General features: G+C 43.9%; 1 protein-coding gene across 1 annotated transcript in view; it reads left to right on the forward strand.

Annotated features, from left to right (window-relative positions):
- The window catches only part of NT5DC3 (5'-nucleotidase domain containing 3), a 74197-nt gene that overhangs the window by 38713 nt on the left and 8264 nt on the right, over positions 1–27220 (forward strand). The window contains exons 2-12 of the mRNA XM_006871085.1: positions 306–490; positions 11680–11754; positions 12288–12343; positions 14613–14703; positions 15311–15448; positions 18105–18165; positions 18572–18674; positions 18813–18914; positions 21759–21840; positions 22809–22895; positions 25451–25591. Coding sequence (XP_006871147.1) covers positions 306–490; positions 11680–11754; positions 12288–12343; positions 14613–14703; positions 15311–15448; positions 18105–18165; positions 18572–18674; positions 18813–18914; positions 21759–21840; positions 22809–22895; positions 25451–25591 — 1121 coding nt within the window. The remainder of the gene's footprint in view (positions 1–305; positions 491–11679; positions 11755–12287; positions 12344–14612; positions 14704–15310; positions 15449–18104; positions 18166–18571; positions 18675–18812; positions 18915–21758; positions 21841–22808; positions 22896–25450; positions 25592–27220) is intronic.

Raw genomic sequence — 27220 nt, forward strand, 5'->3', positions numbered from 1 at the left:
AGACTTGCAGAATGTGCCCTTCGAATATGTAATTTATTATATATGCCTGAGTGGGTTTTTTTGTTTGTGTGTTTTTTAAAAAAAGCTAAAGTGGATAAAGAGAAATACTTTTAACTGATGGCATATGGAGGGGATTATACTCAATGTAATGAAACAAGTTATATGAGTTGTTGAATGGAAACTGATGATGTGCTCTGTAAACTTGCACTCAATCCACAATAAAAACCTTAAATAAATAAATAAAAAAAGAATCATGCTAACCTTTATGTGTTACATGGTAGATAATGTGTTTTCTTTGCTTCCAGATTTGGTTCCTTCAGTTATGAACAACTTGTTGAATCCTGATGCCATTTTCTCAAACAATGAAATGAGCCTGTCAGATATTGAAATCTATGGCTTTGATTATGATTACACGTTGGTGTTTTACTCCAAGCACCTCCACACGCTGATATTTAACGCTGCTCGCGACCTTCTCATCAACGAACACCGGGTAAGACCCCAGGGACACTGGATCTTCCATTCCTTTTTGCGTAGACGTTGAAGAACAGCGTTGAGTGGGCGTCCCTGTGCGCTTCACTTACAGGTCATTCAGTAAGCTGAGATGTGACTGGAGATGGCTGCAGATGCTTGTGTCCTCTTTACCTGCTGTGCAGATACACGGTTCCTCCCAGCTCTCATGAAGTGGCAGATGACAGGAGGTGTTGGACCCTCGGTTGAATGTATTTGTCCACATAAAGCTTCTTTTGAATGCCTTAGGATGCATAATATTGAGACCTTGTAATAAGGATGGAGAATAACACTCATTCCTTTTCTCCAGTCTGGAATATCAGGAATCAGGAGAAAAAGTATTCTTGGAAGTCATGTGGACCAGTGACTCCCCCTTTATGTATCCCCTAGAGCATCCTTAGAAGTGGGGATTGAGTCTCCATCTTGGACCAGAGTAGACTATCACAGGTGACAGTTCTGATTATCGAGACTTTTTTCTGTGGGTTGAACAACTTACACCGGGACCCTGTTCTCTTCCCTCCCCTCCTCTCTCTTTCCCCTTCATTAAGTGCCTGCTGGGCCTGTCCTAGAAGCAGGGTGGAGGAGAAAGGGGCATAGGACACAGGAGAACCAACAGTCTGAATGGGTAAGTCAGCCTTGTGGGAGGACAAATGAAACCACTGGTAGAGATCTGAACAGAGATCTAGAGACGTTTATAAGAACGTTGGTACAGCTAACTCTGCCTGAAGGAAGTGGGAACATGACAGAAAAGGTGATATTTCAGCCAAGTCTGGAAGGAGTTTGCCAGTAAAAGTAGACTTGGGGTGGGTGGCTTGGGTTGGTGAGAGTTACCTAGAGATCCAAATCATAGAAACTGATCACTTACATACCTGACTATTTGAGTACCAGAGGAGCTCTGGTAGAATAGTGATTATGAATCGGGCTGCTAACCTCAAGGTCAGCAGTTGGAAACTACCAGCTGTTTTGCGAGAGAAAGAGGAGGCTTTCTGCTCCTGTAAAGATTTACAGCCTCAGAAACCCTGTACAGGGTCACTATGATTCGGAAGTGACTCCATAACACATCACCACCACGTTTGAGTACCAGCTATATAATGGGCTAGGTGTTACATAACGGAGTGATGCTGTGGGCTAGGCATTGGACTGCTAACTGTAAGGTTGGGGGAAGGATGGGACTGTCTTCTCATGTAAAGATTCACAGGATCAGAAGCCCTATACATGGTCGCTGTGAGTCAGAGACCCCGTGGTGGTGGGGTTGTGTTGCGTGTGTTATAAAGGTGAACCCTCTAAGACTTCTCCTCCCAGGCTGTTTATTAATAGTGTTTTCAGTAATTCTCATTTGTCCTATTTTTCATTCTTTTCATTATCATAGTCACTCCCTTTTGTGTGTGCTCTGGTTTGTCCCTCTGAAATATGAGGCCATGAACTGAAGATGTTACTGCAAATGAGGTCTGACTAGTGTTGACTAGAAGGAGACTGTCACCTCCCTAGTTCTGAATGTTTCCATTAATTTAGATCCTGACCATTTGATCCCATATATTTCTTGATTCCATCAGCTTTTTGTTCTCAGTGGATTCAGTTAACAACCCATATTGTCCTCTCCCAGTGCGGTAATGGTATTCACCAAAAGTAACTTTCCATTCTGCCATCAATCCAACAGCCAGTGTATGGTACCATCAATCCAACAGCCAGTGTATGGTACCATCAATCCAACAGCCAGTGTATGGTACTTTACCGGAGGTGAAACCAGCTGGCCACATACCACTCAGCTGCATTTCTCCATTTGTTCCAGACACACTTTCCTCTTCCATCAAATATGTGGTCCTTTCCCTTGACCACAAGGAGAGCAGAGAAGAACCAAATGGTAGTACCTTTGTCCTCCCATCTGACTGTCACGCCAAGTCTTCCCCCGACCCATGGTGGGACGGAGCTGCAGGGATACTGAAATGGGGTCAGCAGTCTAGTTCAAGGTCTTCTGACCTTGTCTTCTGTGGCTTTGGTATCCTCTCTAAAAGGAAGGTCATTGTACTGTGGCATCATTCATTGATTGCCTGCTAGGTGCCAAAAGCACAGGTGCTCTATAGAGGTTCAAACCCAGGCCCTCATCACTTATTTCCTTATGTAATTGTATGCAGCTCACCTAACTTCTCTGAGCTCTGTTTCCTCCCCTTTAAAGGGCACAGTAACCATACTTTCCACACAGTGTTACTCTGCTCATTAAATGAGTTCATCTATGTACAGGGCCGGGCACAAAGAACACATGCTGTAAATGTTAGCTGCTGTTAATTATTCTTGTTTTGAATCTGTGTAGCAATCTTGCAAATGCAAATGGATTTCTCTATTTCTAGTTGGGGAACCTGAGGCTTAAAGGTTAAGCCCCTGGTTGAGGACCACGGGCCAGAAGGCAGCAGAAGCAGGGCTTGAACTCAGATCGCTCTGTTTTTAAGTACCCATGCTTAGTCCTCTAGTTTCTGCTGCCTACTGTAGGACTGGACACATCTTTCCTTCCTATTCAATGGTTTATTATTCAGAGAAAATACATAGTCATGAAAATGCACACTTTCTAAAATTTTGGGGGTGAAGAGAGATGAAATAGATGGGAAAATGAGAGGTGCAATTATTGTGACTAGAAAAGTCTCTAGATGTCTGATCATTGAAATCTCACGCCCATTGTCTGTACTTTGATGAAAGGGATCTTATAACTCTGACTGTGCCAACATATGAATAGAGCTCATTGTGCTCATGTAGATTGTTCGCTTGCTCTGATTAAACAAAACCCTTCTCCCAAGATGCACTGACTTGGCTGCCGTTTTTCCTGCCAGGACAGAATGCACTTGGTGTGCTTGCAGAGCTGGAACGACATCTGTTTTTGAGACACACAGTACACTTGCAATTTTGCCTCTTTCTCAAAACCAAATGCAAATGTTCCAGCTCCTTCATAATTACTTTTTTAAAATTTGATTTTTTATGAGAACAATTTTGCCAGAAATGGAAATACTATAGTGTGATAAACGCCTCTCAATTTTCATTTCAGTGCCTACCACTGAATAATAGAAGGGAGTGCTTGAAGAGTTCTTGATGTCACCCACAAATGCGTACCTTCGTCAGAGGTCTTGTTACTCGGCACTGACTGTCATTCTATTGCTCACTTCCACAGCCTAACATCAGCGCTGACGCCTTACATAGTCACCTATATACCATGCTACATCTCTCATTATTTAATGTGGGCTCTCTCTGTTGTTGTTTTTTAAATGAGCTTTTTGCTTTAGATTTGTAGAAAAGTTGCAAAGGTAATACAGAAGATTCTTGTATACCTTATGCACAGTTTTCCATAATGTTAACTTAGGTTACTCTGGTACACTTATCACAACAAATGAACCATACTAATACATTATGGTGGTGGTGATTGTGGTCATGTACCATGGAGTCGGTTCCGCCTCATAGTGACCCTGTAGAGGGTTTCCCAGGCTGTAAATCTTTATGGGGGCAGAAAGCCTTATCTTTCTGCTGTGGAGTGGCTGGTAGATTAAAACTTTTGGCCTTAGGATTCGTAGCCTAGCTCATAACCCACTATGCTATTAGGGCCCCTTATTGATAACATTGGACCAAGAAGCAGTTGTTCGAACAGAGCATGGGAACACTGAATGTTTAAAAATTGGGAAAGATGTGTGACAAGGTTGTGTTCTTTCACCATACTTACTCAACCTGTATGCTGAGCAAATAATACGAGAAGTTGGATTCTATGAAGAAAAATGTGCATCAGGATTGGAGGAAGACTCATTAACAACCTGTGATATGCAGATGATACAACCTTGCTTGCTGAAAGTGAAAAGGACTTGAAACATTTACTGATGAAGATCAAAGAACGCAGTCTTCGGTATGGATTGCATCTCAATGTCAAGAAAACAAAAATCCTCACCACTGGACCAATAAACAACATTCTTATCAATGGAGAAAAGATTGAAGTTGTCAAGGACTTCATTCTTCTTGGATCAACATTCACGGAAGCAGCAGTCAAGAGATCAGACGACGTATTGCATTGGGCAAATCTGCTGTACAGGAACTTTTTAAAGTATTGAAGAGCAGAGATGTCAGCTTGAGGACTAAGGTGCGCCTGACACAAGCCATGGTATTTTCAATAACCTCATATGGATGCGAAAGCTGGACGGTGAATAAGGAAGATCATAGAAGAATTGATGCCTTTGAATTGTGGTGTTGGAGGAGAATACTAAAAGTGCCATGGACTGCCAAAAGAACCAATAGATCTGTGTTGGAAGAAGTGCAGCCAGAGTGCTTCTTGGAGGCCAGGATGGCTAAGCTTCGTCTCTCATACTTTGGACATATTGTCAGGAGGAAACAGTCGCTGGAGAAGGATGTCATGCTGGGTAAGATGGAGGGTCAGAGAAAAGAGGAAGACCCCCAACAAGATGGATCGGCCAGGTGGCATCATTGATGGCATCAATGTGACAGCGGTAGTGAGGTTGGCCCGGGATTGGACATTGTTTCGTTCTGCTGTGCATGGGGTCGCTATGAGTCGGTTCTGACTCGATGGCACCTGACAACAACAGCAACAACACTGATACATTATACTGGGGATAAATAATGATTTTACTAAAAATCTCAAATAAAACTCTTATCATATAGGGACTCCAGTAATCTTCATGGTTCTGCCCATTGAATGAGCCTCACAGATTGGTGGAAAGGTTCTAAACCATGATGAGTCAAAAAAATCTAGCAGTAAGGTCACTGGAGAGACATGTAACTGACTGGCTGATGGGAGCGGCTCTGGCTTTCTGGGAAGGATGCTGCTATTACTGATTAATTCCAGAGATGCTGTGTATGTGTGTTTGTGTGTGTGCGTGTAGTCACAGCCAAGAACATCTATGGAGGTCTATCATGGGGACATTTGCCTTGGTTGACGTATAGGGAATCTGACAACCTTTGGGCAAGAGAGGAACATAGACATCATTTCAATCCAATGAAGGAAGACACCTGGGAGATTAAGTGACTCATCTAAAACTGTACTGGACAGGAGCAGAGGCTAGTAGTAGTTGTTAGGTGCCATCGAGTTGGTTCCAATTTATAGCGACCCTATGCACAGCAGAACAAAATACTGTGTGGTTCTGTGTCAGTCTCACAGTTGTTGTGTTTGATCACATTGTTGTTGCCACTGTCAGTCCATCTTGTTGGGAGTCTTCTTTTTCCCTGACCCTCCACTTTACCAAGCGTAATGTCCTTTTCCAAGAACTGGTCCCTCCAGATGACGTGTCCACAGAGTATTAGAGATGAAGTCTTGCCATCCTTGCTTCTGAGGAGCATTCTGGTTGTACTTCTTCCAAAATAGATTTCTTGGTTCTTCTGGGAGTCCATGTACTTTGAATATTCTTCTCCAACACCGTAATTCAAATGCTCTTATTCATTGTCCAACTTTCCACATGCATTGGCTTGGATCAGGCATACCTTAGTCCTCAAAGTGACATCTTTGCTCTTGGACACTGAAAAGAGGTTTTTTATAGCAGATTTTCCTAATGCAATGTTGTTATTGTTAAGTGAGTTGAGTCGATTCGGACCCATAACAAGCCTGTAAAGGGTTTCTGAGGAGTGGCTGGTGAGCTTGAACCACTGACCTTGCAATTCAAACTGACCTTGCAATTCAAACAGTCCAGTGCATTAACCCACAGCACCACACACTGTTTAATTTCTTAACGTCTGCTTCCGTGGGCATTAATTGTGGATCCAAGCAGAATGAAATCTTCGGACAACTTCTCTGTTTATCATGTTATTTCCTGGTCCAGCTGTGAGGAGTTTTGTTTTCTTTACATTGAGGTGCAACCCAAACTAAAGGCTGTGATCTTTGATCTTTGTCAGTACATATTTCAGGTATTCTTTGCTTCTAGCAAACAAGGTTGGCCATCAGCATATTGCAGGTTTTTCAAGAATCTTCCTCCAATCCTGAGGCCTTAGTCTTCTTTATATAAGCCAACTGTTTGGATTATTTGCTCAGCATCCAGATTGAATAAATATGGTGAAAGGATGCAACTGTGACACACACCTTTTCTAATTTTCAGTATCCCCATGTTCTGTTTGATCAACTGTCTCTTAAGTCTATGTAAAGGTTCCTTATGAGCACAGTGAACTATTCTGTAATTTGCAATGTTATCCACAGTTTATTATAATCCACACAGTTGAATGTCTTTGCATAGCCAGTGGAGCACAGGTACATATCTTTCTGGCACTCTCCGTTTTCAGCCAATATCCATCTGACATCAGTAGTGATATCTCTTGCTCCATATTCTCTTCTGAATCCAGTTTGAATTCTGGCAGTTACCTGTTGATGTACTGCTGCAACCGTGTTTGAATTATTTTCAGCAAAATTTTACTTGCGTGTGGTACTAATGATACTGTTCTAAGGTGTCTGCAGTCCTTACCACACTTTGGAATTGACACAAATATGAATCTTTTCTAGTTGGTTGGCTAAGTAGCTGTCTTCCAAATCTCTTGGCATAGATGAGTGAGAGCTTCCAGTGTTGCATTAGTTTGTTGAAAGATTTCAATTTATAGTTCATCAATTCCTGGAGCCTTGTTTTTTTCACCAATGCCTTCAGGGCAGCTTGGACTTCTTCGGTACCATTGGTTCTTGATCATATGCTTCTTGAAATAGTTAAACATATACCATTTCTTTGTGGTATAGTGATTCTGTATTCTTTCCTTTTTTTTTTTTTTTAAAGCTCTGACTGTGAATTGAGTGATAGTTAACATGGGAGAACATTGGTTTGCATTCATCCTATCGTATTTTGTTTCATTGCAATGATTACAATCCCTCCTTACTGCAATCCATGTACAGCTGAATGAAACATTGCCTGGTCCTGTGCCCTCCTCACAAGTTTTGCTCTGTTTGAGCCCAATGATGATTATAATCATCATTCAATGCTATTTGTTTCTATTCCCTCTAGGTTGTTTTTTGTTTGTTTGTTTTGTTTTGATGTACACATAAACACTCAGGAATATATAATCATTTAAACAACCAAAGGGCACATTCTGCAAGCCTACCTCCTGGCCGTCAGCACACAGCATTTCTCTTTACATGAGTCTAGAGTCCTCAGCTGCTCTATCTCTTCCATGTCATCATCTCTGCCTCCATCTCTGGTGTCACTACTTCTCTGGATACGGTCCCACATTCCGCTCGTACTCTTCTCCCTTTATGGTCCTAGGGTCCTCTGTTCCTGAATTGTAAGATTAACTACTCCCTATGACTCGACAGCACTTAACAACAACAACTCCCCCCTTTATGTTATAAAACTACCTTTAAGTTGTCTTTCTATCTTCTTTTAATGCTTCCTATATCATCTCATATTGTCAGGAGGGACTAGTGTCTGGAGAAGGATATCATGTTTGGTAAGGTGGAGGGTCAGAGAAAAAGAGAAAGCAAGATGGATTGGCAAAGTGGCAGAATCATGGGCTCAAGCATGGCAACAATGGTGAGGTTGGCCCAGGATTGGGCAGGGCAGTGTTTCGTTCTGCTGTGCATAAGGTTGCTATGAATCGGTACTGACTTGGTGGCACCTAACAACAACAAATATCATTTAGTATTTTGCCCATAGAATCCTGTAGTATTACAGTTTGAAGCTCAAATTTTTCTTCAGTTCTTTCAACTTGAGAATGCTAAGTGTGTTCTTCCCTTTTGGTTTTCTAACTCCAGGTCTTTGCACATTTCAAGATAATATTTGACTTTGTCTTCTTCAGCTGCCCTTTGAAATTTTCTGTTCACCTCTCTTCATTATTTCTTCCAGTTGGTTTAGTTCTTGTATCTTCAACAGCAAGTTTTAGACTCTCTTCTGACATCATTTGGTCGTTTCTTTCTTTCTTTCCTATCTTTTTAACGACCTTTTGCTTTCTTCCAGTATAATGTTTTTGATGTCATCCCACCACTCTTCTGGCCTCTGGTCTTTAGTGTCTAATGCTTCAAATTTGTTCTTGGGATGGCCTCTAAATTCAGATAGAATATACTCAGGGTCACTGAGACCTGTTGAGAAGCTCAGATAAGTCTTTTTCACAAAAAGAGCTGCCAGACAGTCCGCAGTGCACATGTGAGGCGTACCCCCCTCCTCCCCGCCCTTCTCCATGCATCCTCTCCAGTGGAAATGCTCAGCACCACACCCTTAACCTTGAGTCCTTACTGCATACTGGCTGGGTCCTTCTGAGGTGGCAGGTGCTAACATAATAGCAGGAGGTGGTGAGTGTCCACTGTGGTGTCTCAGAGGTCGGCTTAGAGTTGATTACATAGTGGTTGGAGGTAGGTTTGAGTATGCCCAAGTTCAAATACTGGCTCAATCACATTCCAGCTGTGTGTTCCTGGGCAAGTTCCCGGACTCTCATCTCCAGACTATTCAATAGTAAAATGGGAGGTTTTACCTTCTTCATCAGGAGCTCTGGTAGCGTAGTAGCTATGAATCGGGCTGCTAACCTCAAGGTCAGCAGTTTGAAACTATCAGCCATTCCATGGGGGACGGATGAGGCTTTCTCCTCCCGTAAAGATTTACAGCCTCGGAAATCCTATACAGGGTCACTATAAGTCGGAACCGACTCCATGGTACTTAACAACAACCTTCCTTTTGTAATTTTATTGTAATTTTCAGGTTTTAACTTAGAGCAACCCCATGTACAAGTGAATGAAACCCTGCCTGGTCCTGCGTCCTCCTCACAAGTTTTGCTCTGTTTGAGCCCATTGTTGTAGACACTGTATCCGTCTCTCTTGTTGAGGGTCTTGCTTTTTTTGTGGCCTCTCTACCAAACATTGTGGACTTCTCTAGGGACTGGTCCTTCCTGATAACATGTCCAACTGATGTGAGACAAAGTCTTGCTTCCAGGCTTCTAAGGAGCTTTCTGACTGTACTTCTACCAAAACAGATTGGTTCATTCTCCTGGCAGTCCATGACACTTTCAGTATTTTTCACTAACAGCATAATTCAGAGGCATCAATTCTAATTCGGTTTTCCTTACTCATTGTTTAATTTTCTAATCATATGAGGCTATTGAAAATGCCATGGCTTCTGCCAGGCACACCTTAATCCTTAAAGGGACATTTTTGTTTTTTTAATATTTTAATGAGGCCTTTTGCAGCACACTGTCCAATGCAACACCTTCTTTGATTTCTTGACTGCTGCTTCCATGGGTGTCGATTGTGGATTCAAGTAAAAGGAAATCTTTCACAATTTCAGTATTTTCATGCTGTGGTGTAGTGAGGAGTCATTAAAAGTAAGTTGCTGAAAGTGGTTAGTATAGTATGTGTTACACAGTCCAAGCTGAATGAAAGCCCCCTTCTCAGTGGCATCTTTTACAGAGGCCGCTCCTTGCCTATCAGTCACGTGTCCCAAGCTACAAAGGAACGTCCAGAATACTCAAGTCCCATTGGCTCATTTCGGTAGCAGGATGTTGCATTCTGGGTAGACTGTAGCTAATATGTCAAGAAGAATGGTTGTGTCCAACTTTCAGAATTCTTGGAAACGCCGTGGGTGGGAAGGTCAGCTTAGTGATTTTTTGGCATTTGTGACAGGTGTTAGGTTGTTGTTGTTAAGTGCTGTCGAGTTGATTCTGACCCATAGTGACCCTATATAGGGTTTCCAAGGAGCAGCTGGTGAGCTTGAACCACAGACCTTGCAGTTCAAATGACTTTGCAGTCTGATGCATTAGCCCACAGCGCCGCACCAGGATTCCAGGTGTTAGGTACATGAGCCCAGATGTGGCAGTGGACTTAGTACTTCGGCACTGCAGCATGGCTTGAACACTTGCCATGTGCGGTTGAGCCTGGTGGTATCAGGAAATGTTCTCCTGTGCCCCCCTGACCGTGAAGAATTAGAAGCGCAGCCTTAGAAAGTGGTTTCCTTGAGTCCTGATAGTTGTCTGGCCATTTAAATGATCAACATCATGGTTGCAAGTATACCGCCTAGTAGTCTTGATGCTGCTTCAGACCCAGGTGAATACCCTGTCCTGCCTGGTGACCCTCTCCCTCTGAGGGCAGCACACAGGCCATGGCTTGACTCCCTGCCTCGCTGCATCCACATGTGACCAAAGCCAGGGTGTTTCCTGGGGCGCCTCTGAGACTCTGCTGTGTGATGGACAGAGGAGGAGGGAGATTTGGGGGAGGACTTAGGTACCTGGCTCAGGAGAGTAGGAGGGGGCTGTACATTTTACATCAGGTGAGGAATGATTTAATACCCAGGAGCTAGGCGGTCTCCGGAAGTCATATGAGTCTTAAGACTGACGGTTGGAGTAGGTACGGGAAGCCATGTGCTAAGAGGAGCCTCCCCGGGCTGAGTGGGGTCCTTTCAGCCTCAGCCTGTCTTTCTGTGGGTGAGCCAGATGAGAAAAGTGATGACAGCCATGTGGAGAGGACCCTGGGTCTCTTCATGAGCTCTGCTACTGGAATCCAGAGTGCTCAAACATGACCCGAGTGGATAGCTGGCTTCGTTTGGGGACAGCTGTGCTTTAGTAACCGAGAGGGTACCTTCCAACTCTCCCTTATCATCAACCTTAACCCCCGGTGGAAGCCAGGCACTGGAGGCTGAAGCTGATGTGCTCTGGAGCCATGAGAAGGGACCAGAAGGGATGAGAGAAATCAGAGGTGGGGATGAGGCCTGATCTGGCCTTGGGCAGATAAACCTGAGCAGGGGGCCAGTGGGAAGTCAACTAGAAGGAGGAGCCTGGTAGGAGTGGGGATGGAGCTGGCAGAAGGAGAGAGGGGCTAGCAGGAGGGAGAGCTCTGCCAACCCCCTACAGCCTCACCCAGCCCCCTGCTGCATCATCCAGCGCCCCCTATAGCCTCACCCAGCACCCTTGTAGCCTCACCCAGCGCCACCTGTAGTCTCACCCAGTGCCCCCTGCAGCCTCACCCAGCACCCTCTGTAGTCTCACCCAGCGCCCCCTGCAGTCTCACCCAGTGCCCCCTGCAGTCTCATCCAGTGCCCCCTGCAGCCTCACCCAGCGCCCCCTGCAGCCTCACTGAGAGGTGAGAGGGACTGTCCCGGGAGGGAAGCTCTGGTGCTGTGGTCTGTGTGTCCTTGCTGAGCCTTCTTCCCACAAAGTGCATCATGCACCATACTCTGTACCAGGGTCAAGTCTGGACACTGTGAACTCTGGACATGATCAGTAAAATCTTTTTTCTCTCTTCTTTTCTAGTATCCCGCAGAAATCAGGAAGTATGAGTATGACCCCGATTTTGCCATTCGTGGACTTCATTATGATGTTCAGCGGGTAGGCTGAGTTCTCATGTTTCTTTGCAGTTTAACAGTGTTTGAGAACATGATGTTCTCTTGGTCCTTTTCCTTGCTGGACATGGAAGTTGCCTTTAACTTCTTTTCTACAGGGCTACAGACCTGCGTTATTCAAACATGTTTGGGTCAAGTCTTCTTGAGGCTACACAGTAGAAACACGTCAATGCACTTAGTTCTTAGGGAGGTCCCGCTTTTTCCCAGTAGTCAGTTTTAGGTTTTGGGGTAGAGCCCAGTGCCTTATGAGGGAACTTTAAAAAGTTCATGGAAGATGGAATTGAAAGATACTGTGGAATTTCCCCACAAACTTTGTGAAGCCCCCAGGCGTGTTTTTTTTCATTTGCTGAGAGGCCATTTCCTGAATGAGTTGTATAGTTTGCTTTAATTAGCAGCAAACCTTTCAGTAACATCCAGTGTGCTTCCTTATTATGGCACCCTAATGTTGATAAGATGGCTAAGGAGACCTGCAATGTGTCTCTTTAAATAGGCAAATGCATGTGCTTTGTGTTTTTAAAGGCAATCTTGATGAAGATTGACGCTTTTCATTACATCCAGCTGGGAACTGTCTACAGGTAAGAAGAGCTACAGGAGGTCAGTTGAATTTATGCAGCATGACCAAGTGGCTTTGGGCTTCTGGGGCCACTGTGTCTAGTGATGGGGAAGGCTGTGGTGTGCCTGCTCTCACTCCCTCACTCCCTCACTCACATTTATTGAGGCCTGCTGCCATTCTAGCTGCTTTATTATAAGGATGGGGAAGACATGATTCCTGCCTTTAAGGATCTTGGAACGCCTGTGGGAAGCTGCCCAGCGACTGTAGTCCAGAGCACAAAGGTGATGATGGAGATGTGATCAGACCACAAGGGGGTGTTCAGGAGGGCACCTTACCTAGACTGTGGAGGGGGCAGGGAAGCTGGATTTCTGGAAGTGACTGCTGGAAAGCTGATGAGTGAGGGTCCTTCCCAGGAGGTTAGGGTGAAGGGTATGTTGGGGTGCTGGAGCATGCCTTGTTCTCACCATGGTAACTGAGTGGTTTGGATAAGCAGATATTTTCTTATATATTTATTATAATCCGTAAAAGTAATTTTCTTAGTCGTGTAGCTCTGTGACTTTACAATGAAGGATTTTGCCTTTTCAAATTGTCTTATATGGGAGGGAGTTCAAGAGTGTGGTTTATATTGAGATGCTTGTACCTTAAAAAAAGGAAAAAAAGCTTGTATATCTTAGTTTAGCTTCTTCTCTCTCAACCTCTGTTAAAATTGGTGTTTCCTCACCTGTGTGGGGTGGCTTCTAAGGGCCCTGTCTTCAGGAGAGGTCAGCTGATGGGAGCTAGTGGATTTCACCTCTTCTTTTGAGCTGATATTTGTGGAGTTGGGTTTTATGAGTCTATCTTCTCAGCAGCAGTGGCCTGGGCAGAGCTGGGCAGGACCTGGGTGGGGGCAGCGAACTGACGTCACTCAGTAGACTCCTCCTTTGCCTTTTAGACTTTTGAAATGGAGTGTGCTCCTGAACTGCTGCTCCTTCAGGGTCAGTTGCTTTCCAAGATCATTGTCCAGAGTGATCTGGTCTATTCTTAATGTCTTATCTGATTTCTGTAGCAAAAATAGGGTCCTTCCTCAGGGAAGAGTGTTGGAAGGCAAGAGAGTGAGGATGATGGAGACACAAAGACCCTTTTCTGCCCTAAGATACTAAAAAGAAACCTGCAGAAAAAAAACCCATAAACAAACACCAAAAAGTAAGTTCTTAGAAAGCCTATACCTTGTTGAGGTAGGCAGGGCGATGTGGTAGCTTAAGATTGTGTACCCTAGAAGCAGAAAGCCTGGCACGGGACCTTGGAGAAGATACTCTGTGCTCCAGTTGCTTCAGCTGAAAAATGGGAAGAAAAGTGTGCTCCTTCTGAAGATGGTTGAGAATGAAATGACTGGCTGAATTCCTATCTGGCAGAGAGTAGGTGTTGTCACTAGCATAATCAGCATTCACCATCAAAGATTAAAGCATTGTGGCTTCAAATCCTTGAAGTTGTCAAGGATTTCATTTGGCTTGGATCCACAGTTAATGCCCCTGAATTAGCAGGCAAGAAATCAAATGACATATTGCATTGGGTAAATCTGCTGTAAAAGACTTCTTTAAAATATTTAAAAAACAAAGATATTACTCTGACGACTGAGGCATACCCAAGCCATGGTATTTTCAGCCATCTCATGCGCATGTGGAAGCTGGATGGTAAATAAGGAAACTGAGAAAGAATTGATGCTTTTGAATTGTGGTTTTGGCAAAGAATAGTGACTATTCCGTGGACTGTCAGAAGAATGAATGTCTTGGAAGAAGTGCAGCTGGAATGCTTCTTAGAAACAAGGGTGGCTAGACTTTTTTGGACGTATTTTCAGGAGGAATCAGTTCCTGGAGAAAGCCGTCATGCTTAGTAAAGTTGAAGGTCAGGGAAAAAGAGTCACTGTCACCATGGAAACTTAGTTGTCCATAAAGCACCGCCAGAATTTAAGATTCTGCTCAGTGCTTGGGCTGTCAGACTTGTAAAGACAGATGTGATGGTGAATGTTGTTTCATGGACTAGATGAACTCGTGGCTGTAATGATGGGCTTCACCTTAGGAACGATTTGTGAGGATGGTGCTGGATTGGGCAACATTTCGTTCAGTTGTACATGAGTTGGAAGTGACTTGACGGCCCCTACAATAACAAGGTGATAATATTCACAGTGTCTTACCTGGTGACACATTCCCCTTCATTGTGACAACAGCATCTTGCAGCTCCGCTGACAATCCCTACAGGTGATAGGCTCTGACATATACTGCTCTCTTTAATGGCATTCTCACTGCATTTTCCAGAGGTCTCAGTGTCGTCCCTGATGAAGAAGTCATCGAAATGTACGAGGGATCCCACGTGCCCTTGGAACAAATGAGTGACTTTTATGGCAAGGTAATAATAAGGATTGTAGTTATTTAAAGCAACCTGTCTTTTTTTCTTCTTTAACTGTGGCCTAAAATAAGGAGCTCGAACTACCAGACTCTCCTACTGTTGGCTCAGAATTAACAAGGAAACGTGAGATTGTGTTTTGAGAGACCCCTGGTGGTGCAGTGGTTAAGTGCTTGTCTGCTAACTGAAAGGTCAGCGGTTCAAACCTGCCAGCAGCTCCACAGGAAAAAGACCTGGATACCTGCTCCCGTAGAGATTCCAGCCCAGGAAGCTCTGTGTGGCATTTCTACTCCCTCCTCTAGTGTCATTACAAGTTAAAAATCCACATGACAGCACACAATAGCCACACTATTTGAGAGCAAAGATTAGTTTATTTAAGAGGAGTCTCCCTTCCCTCTGCCCCCACTCAAGGCACTTTCCTGATTTTTCTTTCTTAATCCTTTCCTACATACCTGACTAGGCCATTTTTAGATTTTCATTATCAGAATTTTCCTTAGGGACAGGGGTCTAACTTTTGGCATCCAGCATCTCTACTCCTCTCTAGTGCTTTGTTGCCTCTTGATTGATGTCAGCCTTCCGTTTCTAAAGTGTTCTTTCCCCCCACCTGCAGAGTTCTCATGGAAACACTATGAAGCAGTTTATGGACATCTTCTCCCTGCCGGAGATGACCCTTCTGTCTTGTGTGAACGAATACTTTCTGAAAAACAACATCGACTATGAGCCTGTCCACCTCTACAAAGATGTCAAGGTTGTATCAACTGTTAGAGATTAAGATGTTGTCTTCTGTGTTAGCTTTTCAGGAAAGCTACAGAATCTTTGTAAGAGATTCAGTATTTTAAGTCTCAGCTGGGATCTCTTTGATTTGTTGTTGAATCTTAAAAACTGGTAGAAATGTGTATTATTATAATATTATTATAGCAAGAAAATATATTGTATATTATATAATTTATAATATATATAAAAAAGAATATATTATATAATGTATATTATTAGAGCAAGATAATTAAAAAAGAATCACATTTTTCTAATCATTTGTGATCTAAAGGACAGGACCAGTGTACCTGGATAAAGGTAGGAACTGAAATCTAGTCTGTAGCATGTTCCCAAAGCACCTGTCTATGGGAAGGGGTGTCTTTCCATGAAGAGAAGTTACATCTGTGCCCAGGCTGAGAGCCAGTGGGACAGTAGTTAGCCAGACAAAAGCCTACTGCTTCCTGCTTGCTTCCTACTCACAGTGACACCGACTAGAACCATTCTATGGAGTTTCAAGATTGTAATCTTTGCGGAAACAGACTTCAAATCCTTTCTTCTGTGGTACTGTTGGGTGGTTTTAAATTGCCAACCTTTACGTTATCACTGTTGTTGTCAAGTTCTGTTGAGTCGGTTCCAACCCGTAGTGACCCTGTATAGGATTTCTAAGAAGCAGGTGGTGGGTTTGAACCGCTGACCTTGCAGTTGTCAGCCCAGTGCTTATCCTACAGCACCACAACATTTGAGTGCCGTTTGCTTTGCTGCTTTTTTTCTGTTGCACACAAAGGTCCCACATAGGCTCTGTAAGACCCTGCAGAAACCCTGTTAACGTCGCAGTGCTGTTTTTATTGCTCCTATTGTTAGTGTGGCCCTGTAGGAGAAGCACTCAGCTACAAGGTCAGTTTGATCCACAAGGTTGGCAGTTCAAACTCACCAGCTGCTCCTTGGAAACCCTATAGAGGGTCACTATGAGTCTGAACTGACTCCTTGGCACTGATAGCAACAACAACATTCTTTAAGCTGCCTAAACTGTTTTTCTTCAGAACTTGAACAAATTGTATGTGTTGCTATGCATTTAGATATATCTGTATTTTCAAGACATATATATTTATATACCAAGGTACTAATTTCTTGGATCTCTGGGAGATAAAGGGTGTGAAGTACAGTTTCTCGACACCACCCATTTAAATACTTTGCTTTTATCTCTCCCCTTTGGGCATATAAATGCTTCATCTTTAAAAATCTTCAAGAGTCACTTTTAGTGACCCTTTGCAGTCCTGAGTACAGATGCTCGTTTGTAAGTTCAGTGTTTACTACAAGTTTCACTACCCCCATAGCAACCACTTAGGTAGAGTTCACTGTGTTGTTTTTTTAAGTGCTTTGTGCATATTGACTAATTTAATCCTTGTAAGGAGCTCTGGTAGTGTAGTGGTTACGAATTGGGCTGCAAACTACAAGGTCAGCAGTTTGAAACTACCAGCTGTTCCATGGGAGAAAGATGAGGCTTTCTACTCCCGTAAAGATTTACAGCTTCGGAAACCCTGTACAGGGTCGCCGTGAGTCGGAATCGACTCCATGGCACGTAACAACAACAACAACAATAATATCTTTTGAAAAAAACAACAACAAAATCTTGAGGTATATACTATTATTATCATCCCTACTCCACAGATAAGGAGCTCTGGTAACATAGTGGTTACGAATCGGGCTGCGAACCTTAAGGTCAGCAGTTCAAAACTACCAGCTGCCCCGCAGGAGAAAGATGAGGCTTTCTGTTCTCGTAAAGATTTACAGCCTCAGAAACCCTGTACAGGGTTGCTATGGGTCAGAACTGACTCGGCAGCACTTAACAACAACAACAACTCCACAGATAAGGAAATTGAGACCCAAAGAAGTTGAGTATCTTGTCAAAGGTCACACAGCCATTAAGTAGCAATGCCTGGATTGTAAGTCAGGCAGGTGGGCCTTGGCGTCCTTGCTCTTAACCACTGTCTTCTGCTGCCTCTGAGATTGAGGCTGAGTTTATGTTGCAGAAGTGGCCACTGAGACTAGAACTCATACACCAGCAGTCGAAAGCTGAAAGCACTGTTTGCCTGCAGCCCCATCTTCTGCTGCTCTCTGGAGGCCTGGTACCACCTGTGAGTGGGGTTCTCCAGTGACACCTGCTGAGACTTACGATGCCACCCTCTTCTTCCTCTCCTTGTTCCTTGCTCAGTGCCTGTTTGCTGGCAGTTCTTCGTCCTGTGGGTAGCCCTGCTGAGTGAAGGAGGATCCACTTGTCTGTGTGGGTCTCTGCCTCTCTTTCTTGGTCGCAGAACCTGCTGTTGGGGTGTCAGGATGGGGAAAGACAGCAGAGATGATAAAAGCTCTCTGTTCCTGTGCTCCCAGTGACCAGGAGTCATAGGTTCATGATACGGCATAGTTATCACTGCTCCCAGTGAGGAATTTCATTCAAAAGTGTGTACACAAATTGTCTTCTCCCAGGGACCTGGCCTCTGTCACCATGGAAACTTAGCTTTCCCTAAGGGGCCACCAGAATTTATATTCTGTTCAGTGTTTGGACTGTCAGACCTGTAAAGAAAGAGATGGTGAATGCTCCTTGGGTTGCTATCTCAGTTTTGTTTACGCCAACAAAAAAATGTGTCTTTTGCCAGGATTCAATTCGTGATGTTCACATCAAAGGAATCATGTACAGAGCAATTGAAGCTGATATTGGTACGTACTCCACAGTGTCGCTGATGGTTGCGTCAGCCTTCCCCTTTGTTGTGAAGCCGGACAGATATTTTCCTTTGTCTTCAGGTGTTGAGCAGGCACTATGTGCATTTCCTTAGAGTACAGTTGCATCCTAGATCTCTCCCCTTGTTTGCTTGGAACTTGCCATAACCCACCTCCAAAGGAGACGAGCTAGCTGCTTTAGTCTTTTCCACTTAGATGGAGGAGGCAAGGTGTGCGTTATTGATGCCTAGGGGTACCAGTATGTTCCCCTGAACCAGGCTTGCTTAAGACTTTTGTTCCCCCACTGTGCCTGGGGTAGTTGGTCCCCACAGGCCCCACTTAGAAAGGGCTTATAGACAGACTGGTTTCGTGTTGAATCTGGATATGTAATTTTCTCTTGCTCTAGAAAAGTACATCTGCTATGCTGAGCAGACACGTGCAGTGCTGGCCAAACTGGCAGATCATGGCAAGAAGATGTTTCTCATCACTAACAGCCCCAGTAGCTTTGTGTAAGTTGTCCTCTTTCTTTGCTGGCGTCTGCCTCACTTGTATTCCAATCATTTTAATAGTCAAAAATTCCAAAGAAAATGAGGCAAAAATCGGTACTTCTTTTACCAGAGACTAACCTGGCTGCCCTGTTGTTCCAGGGACAAAGGGATGAGGTATATTGTCGGAAAAGACTGGAGGGACCTGTTTGATGTGGTCATTGTACAGGCCGAGAAGCCAAACTTCTTTAACGATAAACGGAGGTGAGTTGTCCGCCTTTCTAGAGGGCTCAATTTTGTTCATTTCCTTCTGTGAGGATGTGTAGAGTAGTCATGCTGAAATCTAGTTGCAATATCATACACTTCCGAGATTAAAGCTTTTATTTGCTGTTGTTGTTAAGTGCCGTTGAGTCAGTTCTGCCTCATAGCGACCCTATACAGGGTTTCCAAGTAGCATCTCCAAGATATACTCCAGACTTGAATGGAATCTTCACATCCAAAATGATCTCCAAGACCAAGCAGGATAAATAAAAATAAATTATAGGAAAACTGAAGAACATCTAGAATAGAGAGAATCTTAACAACTACTAGCCATCCCATCTTTAGGTAGGCAATAGCATGCTAGGACTAACAGAATGATCTGGTGACTTACAAGGTTGGCTTTGAACTGCCGACCTTGCGATTCATAGTCCAGTGTTCATCCTACAGTGCCACACCAGGAGTCCTAAGCTTTTATTATCTTCTGGCAAATCACTGAAGAAGGGTGAGGTTGTTACTAAACTGACAACTTACACATCTTAAAATGACGCTCAAGTCAGCCTGGGCTGCTACACACCTATGAGTCACGCTTTAAGAAAACAGTTGGCAGCAATCAAAACTCCATGTTTAATAATGCATAGTAAGTTAGGTCTTTTGATGCAGCTACATTGTGAAATACAGCTAAACGACAGCAACAACGGACCTCTCAGTGGGCGTGTCTTCCAATGGCGCTCTGCGCTGTGCATTTAAAATTGCCATGGGACTTGGCAGAGCTTCTCTGGAACACAGGTTTTGCACCAAGTGGAGTTAGTCTCTACCAAGACTCCTGTACTGGTTTTTGACATAGGGCTCTTGGAAAATAGGGGAACAGTGAAATGTTTGGGCTGTGACAGAGACTGGTGTGTGCTCTTAGCATTTAGTGGGAGGGGCCCAGGGATGTTAAAATGAGATGTCTTGTAACAGGTGGGACAGGCCTGCTCACAAGAGTTGTTCCACCCAAAATGCCAAGAGTGCTAAGAAATACTGCATTCGGGTGGTAAAGATAACTTATATTTGTATCATACTGGCCATTTGGAAGTATTTTTCACCCACATGTACCTCCCCTGCGGTGAGTAACCAGAACATACCTCTTCCTCTCTATCCATTGATTTAAAGTGTCATACATGGATCATAACATGGGTGTCATAACATAGGGTTGAGCACACAAATGGCTTATGCCCTAAGTTATTTCCCTAACCTTCAGATGAAGTCTCTGACAACTTCAGTCTTTTCTCCACTTACCTTGATGTCATTTATTAGTGGTGAGAATTTTTTTCCCTTACACTGAGGTGTAACCATTGCTGAAGGCTGTGGTCTTTGATCTTCATCAGTAAGTATTTTCAGTCCTCTTCACATTCAGCAAGCAAACATTGTTAGCAGCTTTGTCTGTGATAAAACACTCCTGTATTGGCTTCGGTGTGATGGTGTGATCATCGGGAGAAGGACCCCATGTCCTCTGAGGACTCTCTTTTGTCATGTTTATACAAAGTGAACCTGGCAGTCAGCCCAGCTCTTCTGTTCATGGCACACATTTCTTTTGCCTTTGTTGTGGATGTCTGGGATACGTGTTGCGTAATCTTCCACCTATGTTCAACCCTGTTTTATTTATGATAGTGAGAATCTTCCACCTATGTTCAACCCTGTTTTATTTATGATAGTGAAAGGTGCAGAGAGTGGTGGTTGTGCTTTGTGCAATTGATTCCAACTTGTAGCAACCCCTGTGTGACTGAGCAGAACTGACCCATAGAGTTTCCTAGGCTGTCATCTTTGTGTGGCGCTGTAGGATAAGCACTGGACTGCAAGGTTGATATGAACCGCAAGGTCGGCAGTTCAAACTCACCAGCTGCTCCTTAGAAACCCTATACAACGTCCCTATGAGTTGGAACTGACTCGTTGGCATTTACCAACCAACAGCATCTTTATGGGAGCAAGTCCTCAGGCATTAATATAAACATGGAGAAATTTTTTTTTTTTCTGTCTTCAGACTTTCCATTTGTCTATATTTTTTTAATTTAGAAAATATGGTCATAGAAATAATAGCAGCTAAGGTTTATTGCCATGCGCATCACTGTGAAGAGTCCAGTGATGGATTATTTGTCTGAGGAGGAGGTTTGGAGGACAAGAGGCTGGATAAAGCAGGGCTGAGTGACTGGACTGCACCTTAACCACTTCACCTACCCCCCCTGGGCTGGGACAGAGGTTCCCAGAGGAGCTGCCTCCAGGGCTCCACTCCCATGAGTATAAGCCCAGCTCTACCCTCTAGGCCCTGGGTGTCACAGAGGGTGGGGCTTCTTGGGTGCTGGGAGCCAGGCTGCCCACTGTGCCCACCAAGGAGGATTCAGGCCCAGTTTCACTTACTTTGGGATGTCATTAAACTTACACAGATTCCTTCCAAACACCCTCCTGAGCCTCCTTCTTTCCTCCCTTCCCACTCCGCAGTGAATTTGAGGTGCAAGGGCCCTAGGCTGGGGAGTCGCTGAGAACCCAGAACAGGCTCCTGTTGGCTTGGAGCTTTCTGTGTGCCCCCATGTGACAGCTGGCTGTGGCGGGACTGAGAAGACGGTGTGGGGCCGTGAGGTCCAGCTCCCCAGAGGCCACCCGAGACCCTCCTTGAGGGATGGGAACCTCTACAGTTCCTGCCATGCCATTATGAATGTGTAAAATAGTCAGAGAGTAGACTTATTTCCTGTTGCGCTAAGTGGGAAATGTATGGATAAGGAGATAGTTGTAAGCGAGGAGTAAGTGTATTCCATTTAGCAGGCAGCAGTTTTGACCACCAGAGGTTACCACATTTCCCATTTATCTTGTTAGACCGTTCCGAAAGGTGAACGAGAAAGGTGTCTTACTATGGGATCGAATCCACAAGTTACAGAAAGGCCAGATCTACAAGCAGGTACGTCCTGACGAGCTCCTGCCTCTAAGTCGCCTTGCTTTGTGGTCGGTGAGAAGGGTAACGACTCATGTTCGTTTTGGCTTTCTGTGTGCCAGGCACAGTTCTGAGTCCTTGGCTGAGTTGACACATTCTAACTGAGGGTGGGTAACTCGGTGGTAAAATGATTGAAACTTCATTATTTCCAAAATGCTAGTGACTCATAGCCATCTTTAAAAATGAAACTTGAGGCACTGCTTTCTAAGCATAACCTTGGAAATTTCTTTTTTAGAAGTCTTTAATGTGACAGACAGCAGCACTTTATCCACCCAAATTAATAGTTCAATCCCGAGGAAAGTGGGTTTATGTTAAGTTTAACATATGATGTTTTATGACAAGTTTTCATATATTTTGGTATCATAGAAGATTATCAAACATTAGAATAAATAGTTGAGTTGCTGGCCATTATTATGTTATGATATTTATTTTTTGTTGTTTAAATACAGATATGGAATATTGCTGGTTGGGTATGGGTGTATTACAACTATATTTTCTAGAACTTAAAAATAAGCTTTGATATAGCAACTCCATTTCTAGGAATTGAACTGAAGAAAATTATTCAGATGTAGCTAAATATTGCTACAAGAATGTTTCCCAGGAAGTTACCTACACAACTGATGATAATTTAAATGCCTGACATAGTAAATAGTATAAGGAATCATGGTCTAGCCTGGAGTGGCAGACTTTCTCAGCTACAGACGTTTTGTGGCTGATGATAACTGACTTGGAAAGATGGGCACATGTGAAGTATAAAATGACAGGGTATTTGCCACATGAATTCTTTTTGAAGAGCATATTTGACTTAAAACAAAGGTCTAAAAGGTGCCTCACGAAGGGATCTCTCTGTATTTTGATATTTAAATTATAAAAGCCTTTTTTCACATCCCTTATCTGCCGTATGATATGTTTATCTCTTGTCCTACTGCACACAGGGCAATTTATATGAATTTTTGAAACTTACTGGATGGAGAGGCTCCAAAGTCCTGTATTTTGGTGATCATATATACAGCGACTTGGCGGTGAGGAAATGATTTTTCTCTTTCTTTGTTGATAAAAAAGGATGATGTGTTAGTCCCACTTATTAAGATGTTTCTCTTTTGTTTATAGTAATTTTTATGCTCTCATAAAAACTAGGAGTAGGCCATTTGGGGATCAGGGTTGTGAAGAAAATAATATTTTTTTTTGAAACTGATGGAAATGAGCAGTTTACTCAATAAGAGTTTATCAGAACACCTTTTCACTTAAGTAATGGTAAGAAAGAAATGCGAGCTTTCTCTCTTTTTCCTTTTAGATATGCATCAAAACACTTCATTAGTGTATCTTAGAAGTTCACAAGCCTCAGCAAGGGCTGCTTCCTCCAGTACCACATCTAAAGACTGTAAAACTGGCACTTCTATGAAAGAGCTCAGATGTGAAAATGAGCTGTTTTCATGCTCCTTGAAATGACCAGAGGAGTGTCATAGGACTTGAATTATGATTTAGTCTGTCGGTGGAGTAAGATTGAGTTACTCATAATTATTACTGTACTCAGTTCCTTTTATAGGATGAATTTATATTTTATAGAGTGATGCAGTCTAGGGCCCATAATACTCCATTCTCAGAGCCTGAAGCTCAGGGTGAGGCAAGTAAGGTCGGGGGCGGGGTCACAGTCTGCTAACAGATACTTCTTTGTATCTTGGCCCCCACACTGAGTCAGTCTTACATAGATGAGGGTAAGTCATGAAGTAAAACTATTGTTTGGTTTTAAGAAGACTTTAGCTGATATTTTTGGTTTAAGGTTAAAGATGATCTCAAGCAGTTTCATTCATTTATTCTCCATGGACTCAAGTCCTGAGAATTTTAAATTCTGTTCTGCTTCTCCCCCCTTTTGATCAGGCTTCTTTTATAGAACCTTTGATTAAAATATTTAACAATGGCAGCCAGGTAGCATGAAGTTATTCTGGTGTATGAGACCAGTTCTTTAACTACTATGTGAGAAGTTAAGTGGACAATGAATCCTTCAAGAAGTTGCCTCAGGAATCTAGAACTTTCTTCCGTACTTGGTGCTGGTTCTTGCCCCTTTGGAATAGATTTGAGAGGCAGTCTGAAGTACAGGAGAAAACTGGTTTTATTATTATCATTACTACTATTATCAGGTTCTTTAGCCTTAGGTATGTTTCAAGTCAATTTTGTTTATTTTTTCAGAAACCAAATCTACCTTCAAATGTTTACCATTATTAGGAGTAGTTAAAAGAATGAGCTATAGGTTTTCAAGTACTCAAGGAGAAAGAAACAGACATATTGATAAGTTTAAAAATGAATCCTTAGGCCTTATAAGGTGTGGATTCTAGTTTTGGGTAAGTAGCCAGAGTGGACCATCTAAGCTAAACTACTGCTTTCTTTAAAACTCCCCCTCACAGTAGATGCCTGAGTTTTCTGTAGTTGCCTACAAGACCCCACATGATCTAGCCTCCCTGTGTGCAGCTCCCGTCCTCCCAGCTCGCCCCCTCCCATTCTGCTCTAGGCCCTCTGCATCTTGTTTTGTGACTCTCCCTCCTGGGAGCACTCCTCTGTGTTAGCTCCAAGCATCTCTCTCGTTGTTCTGTGGGTTGGCGAGCCTAGCTCTGCCTAGTGCTCATGGGCACTGCACTCTGCCATCAAGCCTCCTGCCTGAAGACGCCCAGCTCCCCGGTTCTGTGGGTCAGCACACCCCTGTAGCTTTGTTGCTCTGTGGGCTGGGACGCTCACCGTGCCAGCTCTTACTGGTCTCTGGTTCTGCTGCCTCTGTTTCTCAGCCAGGCTGCTTCTCATTGTCTCATGCTGTCTCCAGTGTTACAGTTTTCCTGGATGTCAGAAGTTATCAGGACAGGGACCCTGGGTCCAAAGGAGGCTCTTTACTCCCACCTCTGCTCTAAGACTGGCTCTCTTTAAGCCTAACAGAGCTAACAATCCCCTCATTAGGGTTCCATGTACCTTATTTGCATGGTCCACTCTCACAGGTGTGCTAGGCACTTTATTTGCATTTATCCCACCCAGTGGTTTGGTGTGAGTTTCAGACTATGCATGGGCCATAGTAAGTGATGCACTGCACCTCACTGCCTATTGCCAGATTATGGGATCACAAGCTTTGGAATGAAAAATGTGACTTTGCATGCTTATGACGCATTCCAAGCACCTGACTTCATAGTTCCAATAGGCCCTGGGTTGCCTGTAGGGCCTGGCGTGGACGTAGTAGGTGCTCCCTAGAGGTGCTTGAATGAATCAAATAAAGTGTCGTTTGGAGTTTACGTTGCGCCTTATTCTGTTCCCAGCCTTGTTGTTTCTTACAAACCGTGGTTAATGATTCCAGACCCTGGCTTCTGCAGGGGTATAATTCACAGTTATTTCTAGAACCCAAACTTATGTGGGGTGACATGGTTGAAGCCTGGGGCTTCAGTGGTTTTAGTTCAGTGTAATTTGCTTAATTCCACTTGGTTAATAACTAACCATTACAATTAAGAAGTAATTACATGAATGCCTGTTGTGTTTGGGAAAAGTAATGAAGGAGTTTGAATTCAGTTGAGATTAATGTTGACTTTCTGATTTTTGGAATCAGGATTTGACCCTAAAGCATGGCTGGCGAACTGGTGCCATTATTCCAGAGTTAAGATCCGAGCTCAAAACCATGAACACGGGGCAATACATCCAGACCATGGCCTGGCTACAGACTCTGACGGGGCTCTTGGAGCAGATGCAGGTTTGGAATGGTTTCTCTCTCGATTTTTCTTTAAACTGGACGTTAGTTTGCTGGTCAAAGTTATTTCAAGGGTTTCCTGTTTCATTGTGATTCTGTAACATGAGGGCCCTGATGTGGTGTTGTCGGAGGAACCCTGGACTGCTAACTGCACTAACCACAAGGTGGGCACTTCAAACCCACCAGCCGCACTCTGAAACCCTGTACAGGGTCGCTATGAGTCGAAACTGATGGATGGCTAACAACAACATGTAGCTGAGGCTTATGTCATTTGATCTCAGCTTTCTGCAAAGTAACAGTTGGATGCTGTTGTCTTGGCCCTGACTCCTGGTGACCCTGTGCACTATAGGATCAGATTGTTGTGATCCCTAGTGGCTTCCCCCCCACCCCTCTTGGTGTGGTGCTGTAGGAAAGGCACTGGACTGCTAACTGTAAGGTTGACTGTTCAAACCCACCAGCTGCTCTAAGAAACCCGATGCAGGGTTGCTATGAGTAAGAACCGACTCAATGGCACTTAACAACATCAGCAACATTTTATGATTTTGATAGACGTTTACACAGCAAATTACGTTCCATTTTGCACTTTCCATACAAGTTGTTCACTGTCCAGTGCTTTTTCAAGGAACATTCTCAGCTCGGGGTTGACCTGGAATGAACCCATTGCTCTTGACTAACAGCCTGGAACCTCTCTGGCTACAGGCTTGTTGGCCACGAGCTGCCAGGTTGCACTGGAAGTACGCAGAGGGCTGCCTAGCTTGCCCCAGATGGCCGTGATGTGGAGGGCCGGATCGTGAGTTCAGGCTGAGCCGTGAGGAGTGGCAGGCCAGGCTTGCTCACGTTGCCTCTTCCTCTTTCTTCATGGGCCACGAGGGTATGTAGGCAGAGCAAGTGGATTCCCTCTCACAGGCCAACACTCTGTTCTGACTGCTTCATCCAGGCCTGTGTACGGGTACCTCCTCACAAGGGCCTTCCTCTCGTCCACTCTTGTATCTTTACCTTCCAGTCAGTGCTGAGGGTCAGTGCTGAAGAAATAGAAATACATGTTGTTTTGTTGTTAAAGGGATCTTGGTGGTGCAGTGGTCAAGCTAAGTGGTCTGCTAACCAAAAGGTCAGCACTTTGGATTCACTAGCTGCTCCACAGGAGAAAGATGTGGCAGTCTGCTTCTATAACGAAACCCTCTGGGGCAGTTCTGTTCCATCCTGTAGACTTTTCTATAAGTCATAATCAGCATTGGGTTTGGGGATTCGGTGGTGGTTGTTAGGTGCCATTGAGTTGGTTCTGAGTGAAACATTGTCTGATCCTACACCATCCCGCAGCCATTGTTAGGTCTTAACCACTGTTGCCGCAGCTATGTCAGTCCATCTCACTGAGGGACTCTTTTTCCCTGACCGTCTACATGCATGATGTCCTTCTCTAGGGACAGGTCACCACTCATCTGTCAGTTTGTCGTACTGTGGTGGCTTGTGAGTTGCTATGATTCTGAAAGCTATGCCACCGGTATTTTTTTTTTGTTGTTGTTGTGAATTATGTGATAGTTTACATGGGAGAACATTGGTTTTACATTCATTCTATCATATATCGTATCATTGCCATAGTTACAATCCCCTCCATGCAATCCTTCCCCCATGCCC

This window comes from Chrysochloris asiatica, unplaced genomic scaffold, assembly GCF_000296735.1.
Source record: "Chrysochloris asiatica unplaced genomic scaffold, ChrAsi1.0 scaffold00160, whole genome shotgun sequence".
Classification (NCBI taxonomy): Eukaryota; Metazoa; Chordata; class Mammalia; order Afrosoricida; family Chrysochloridae; genus Chrysochloris; species Chrysochloris asiatica.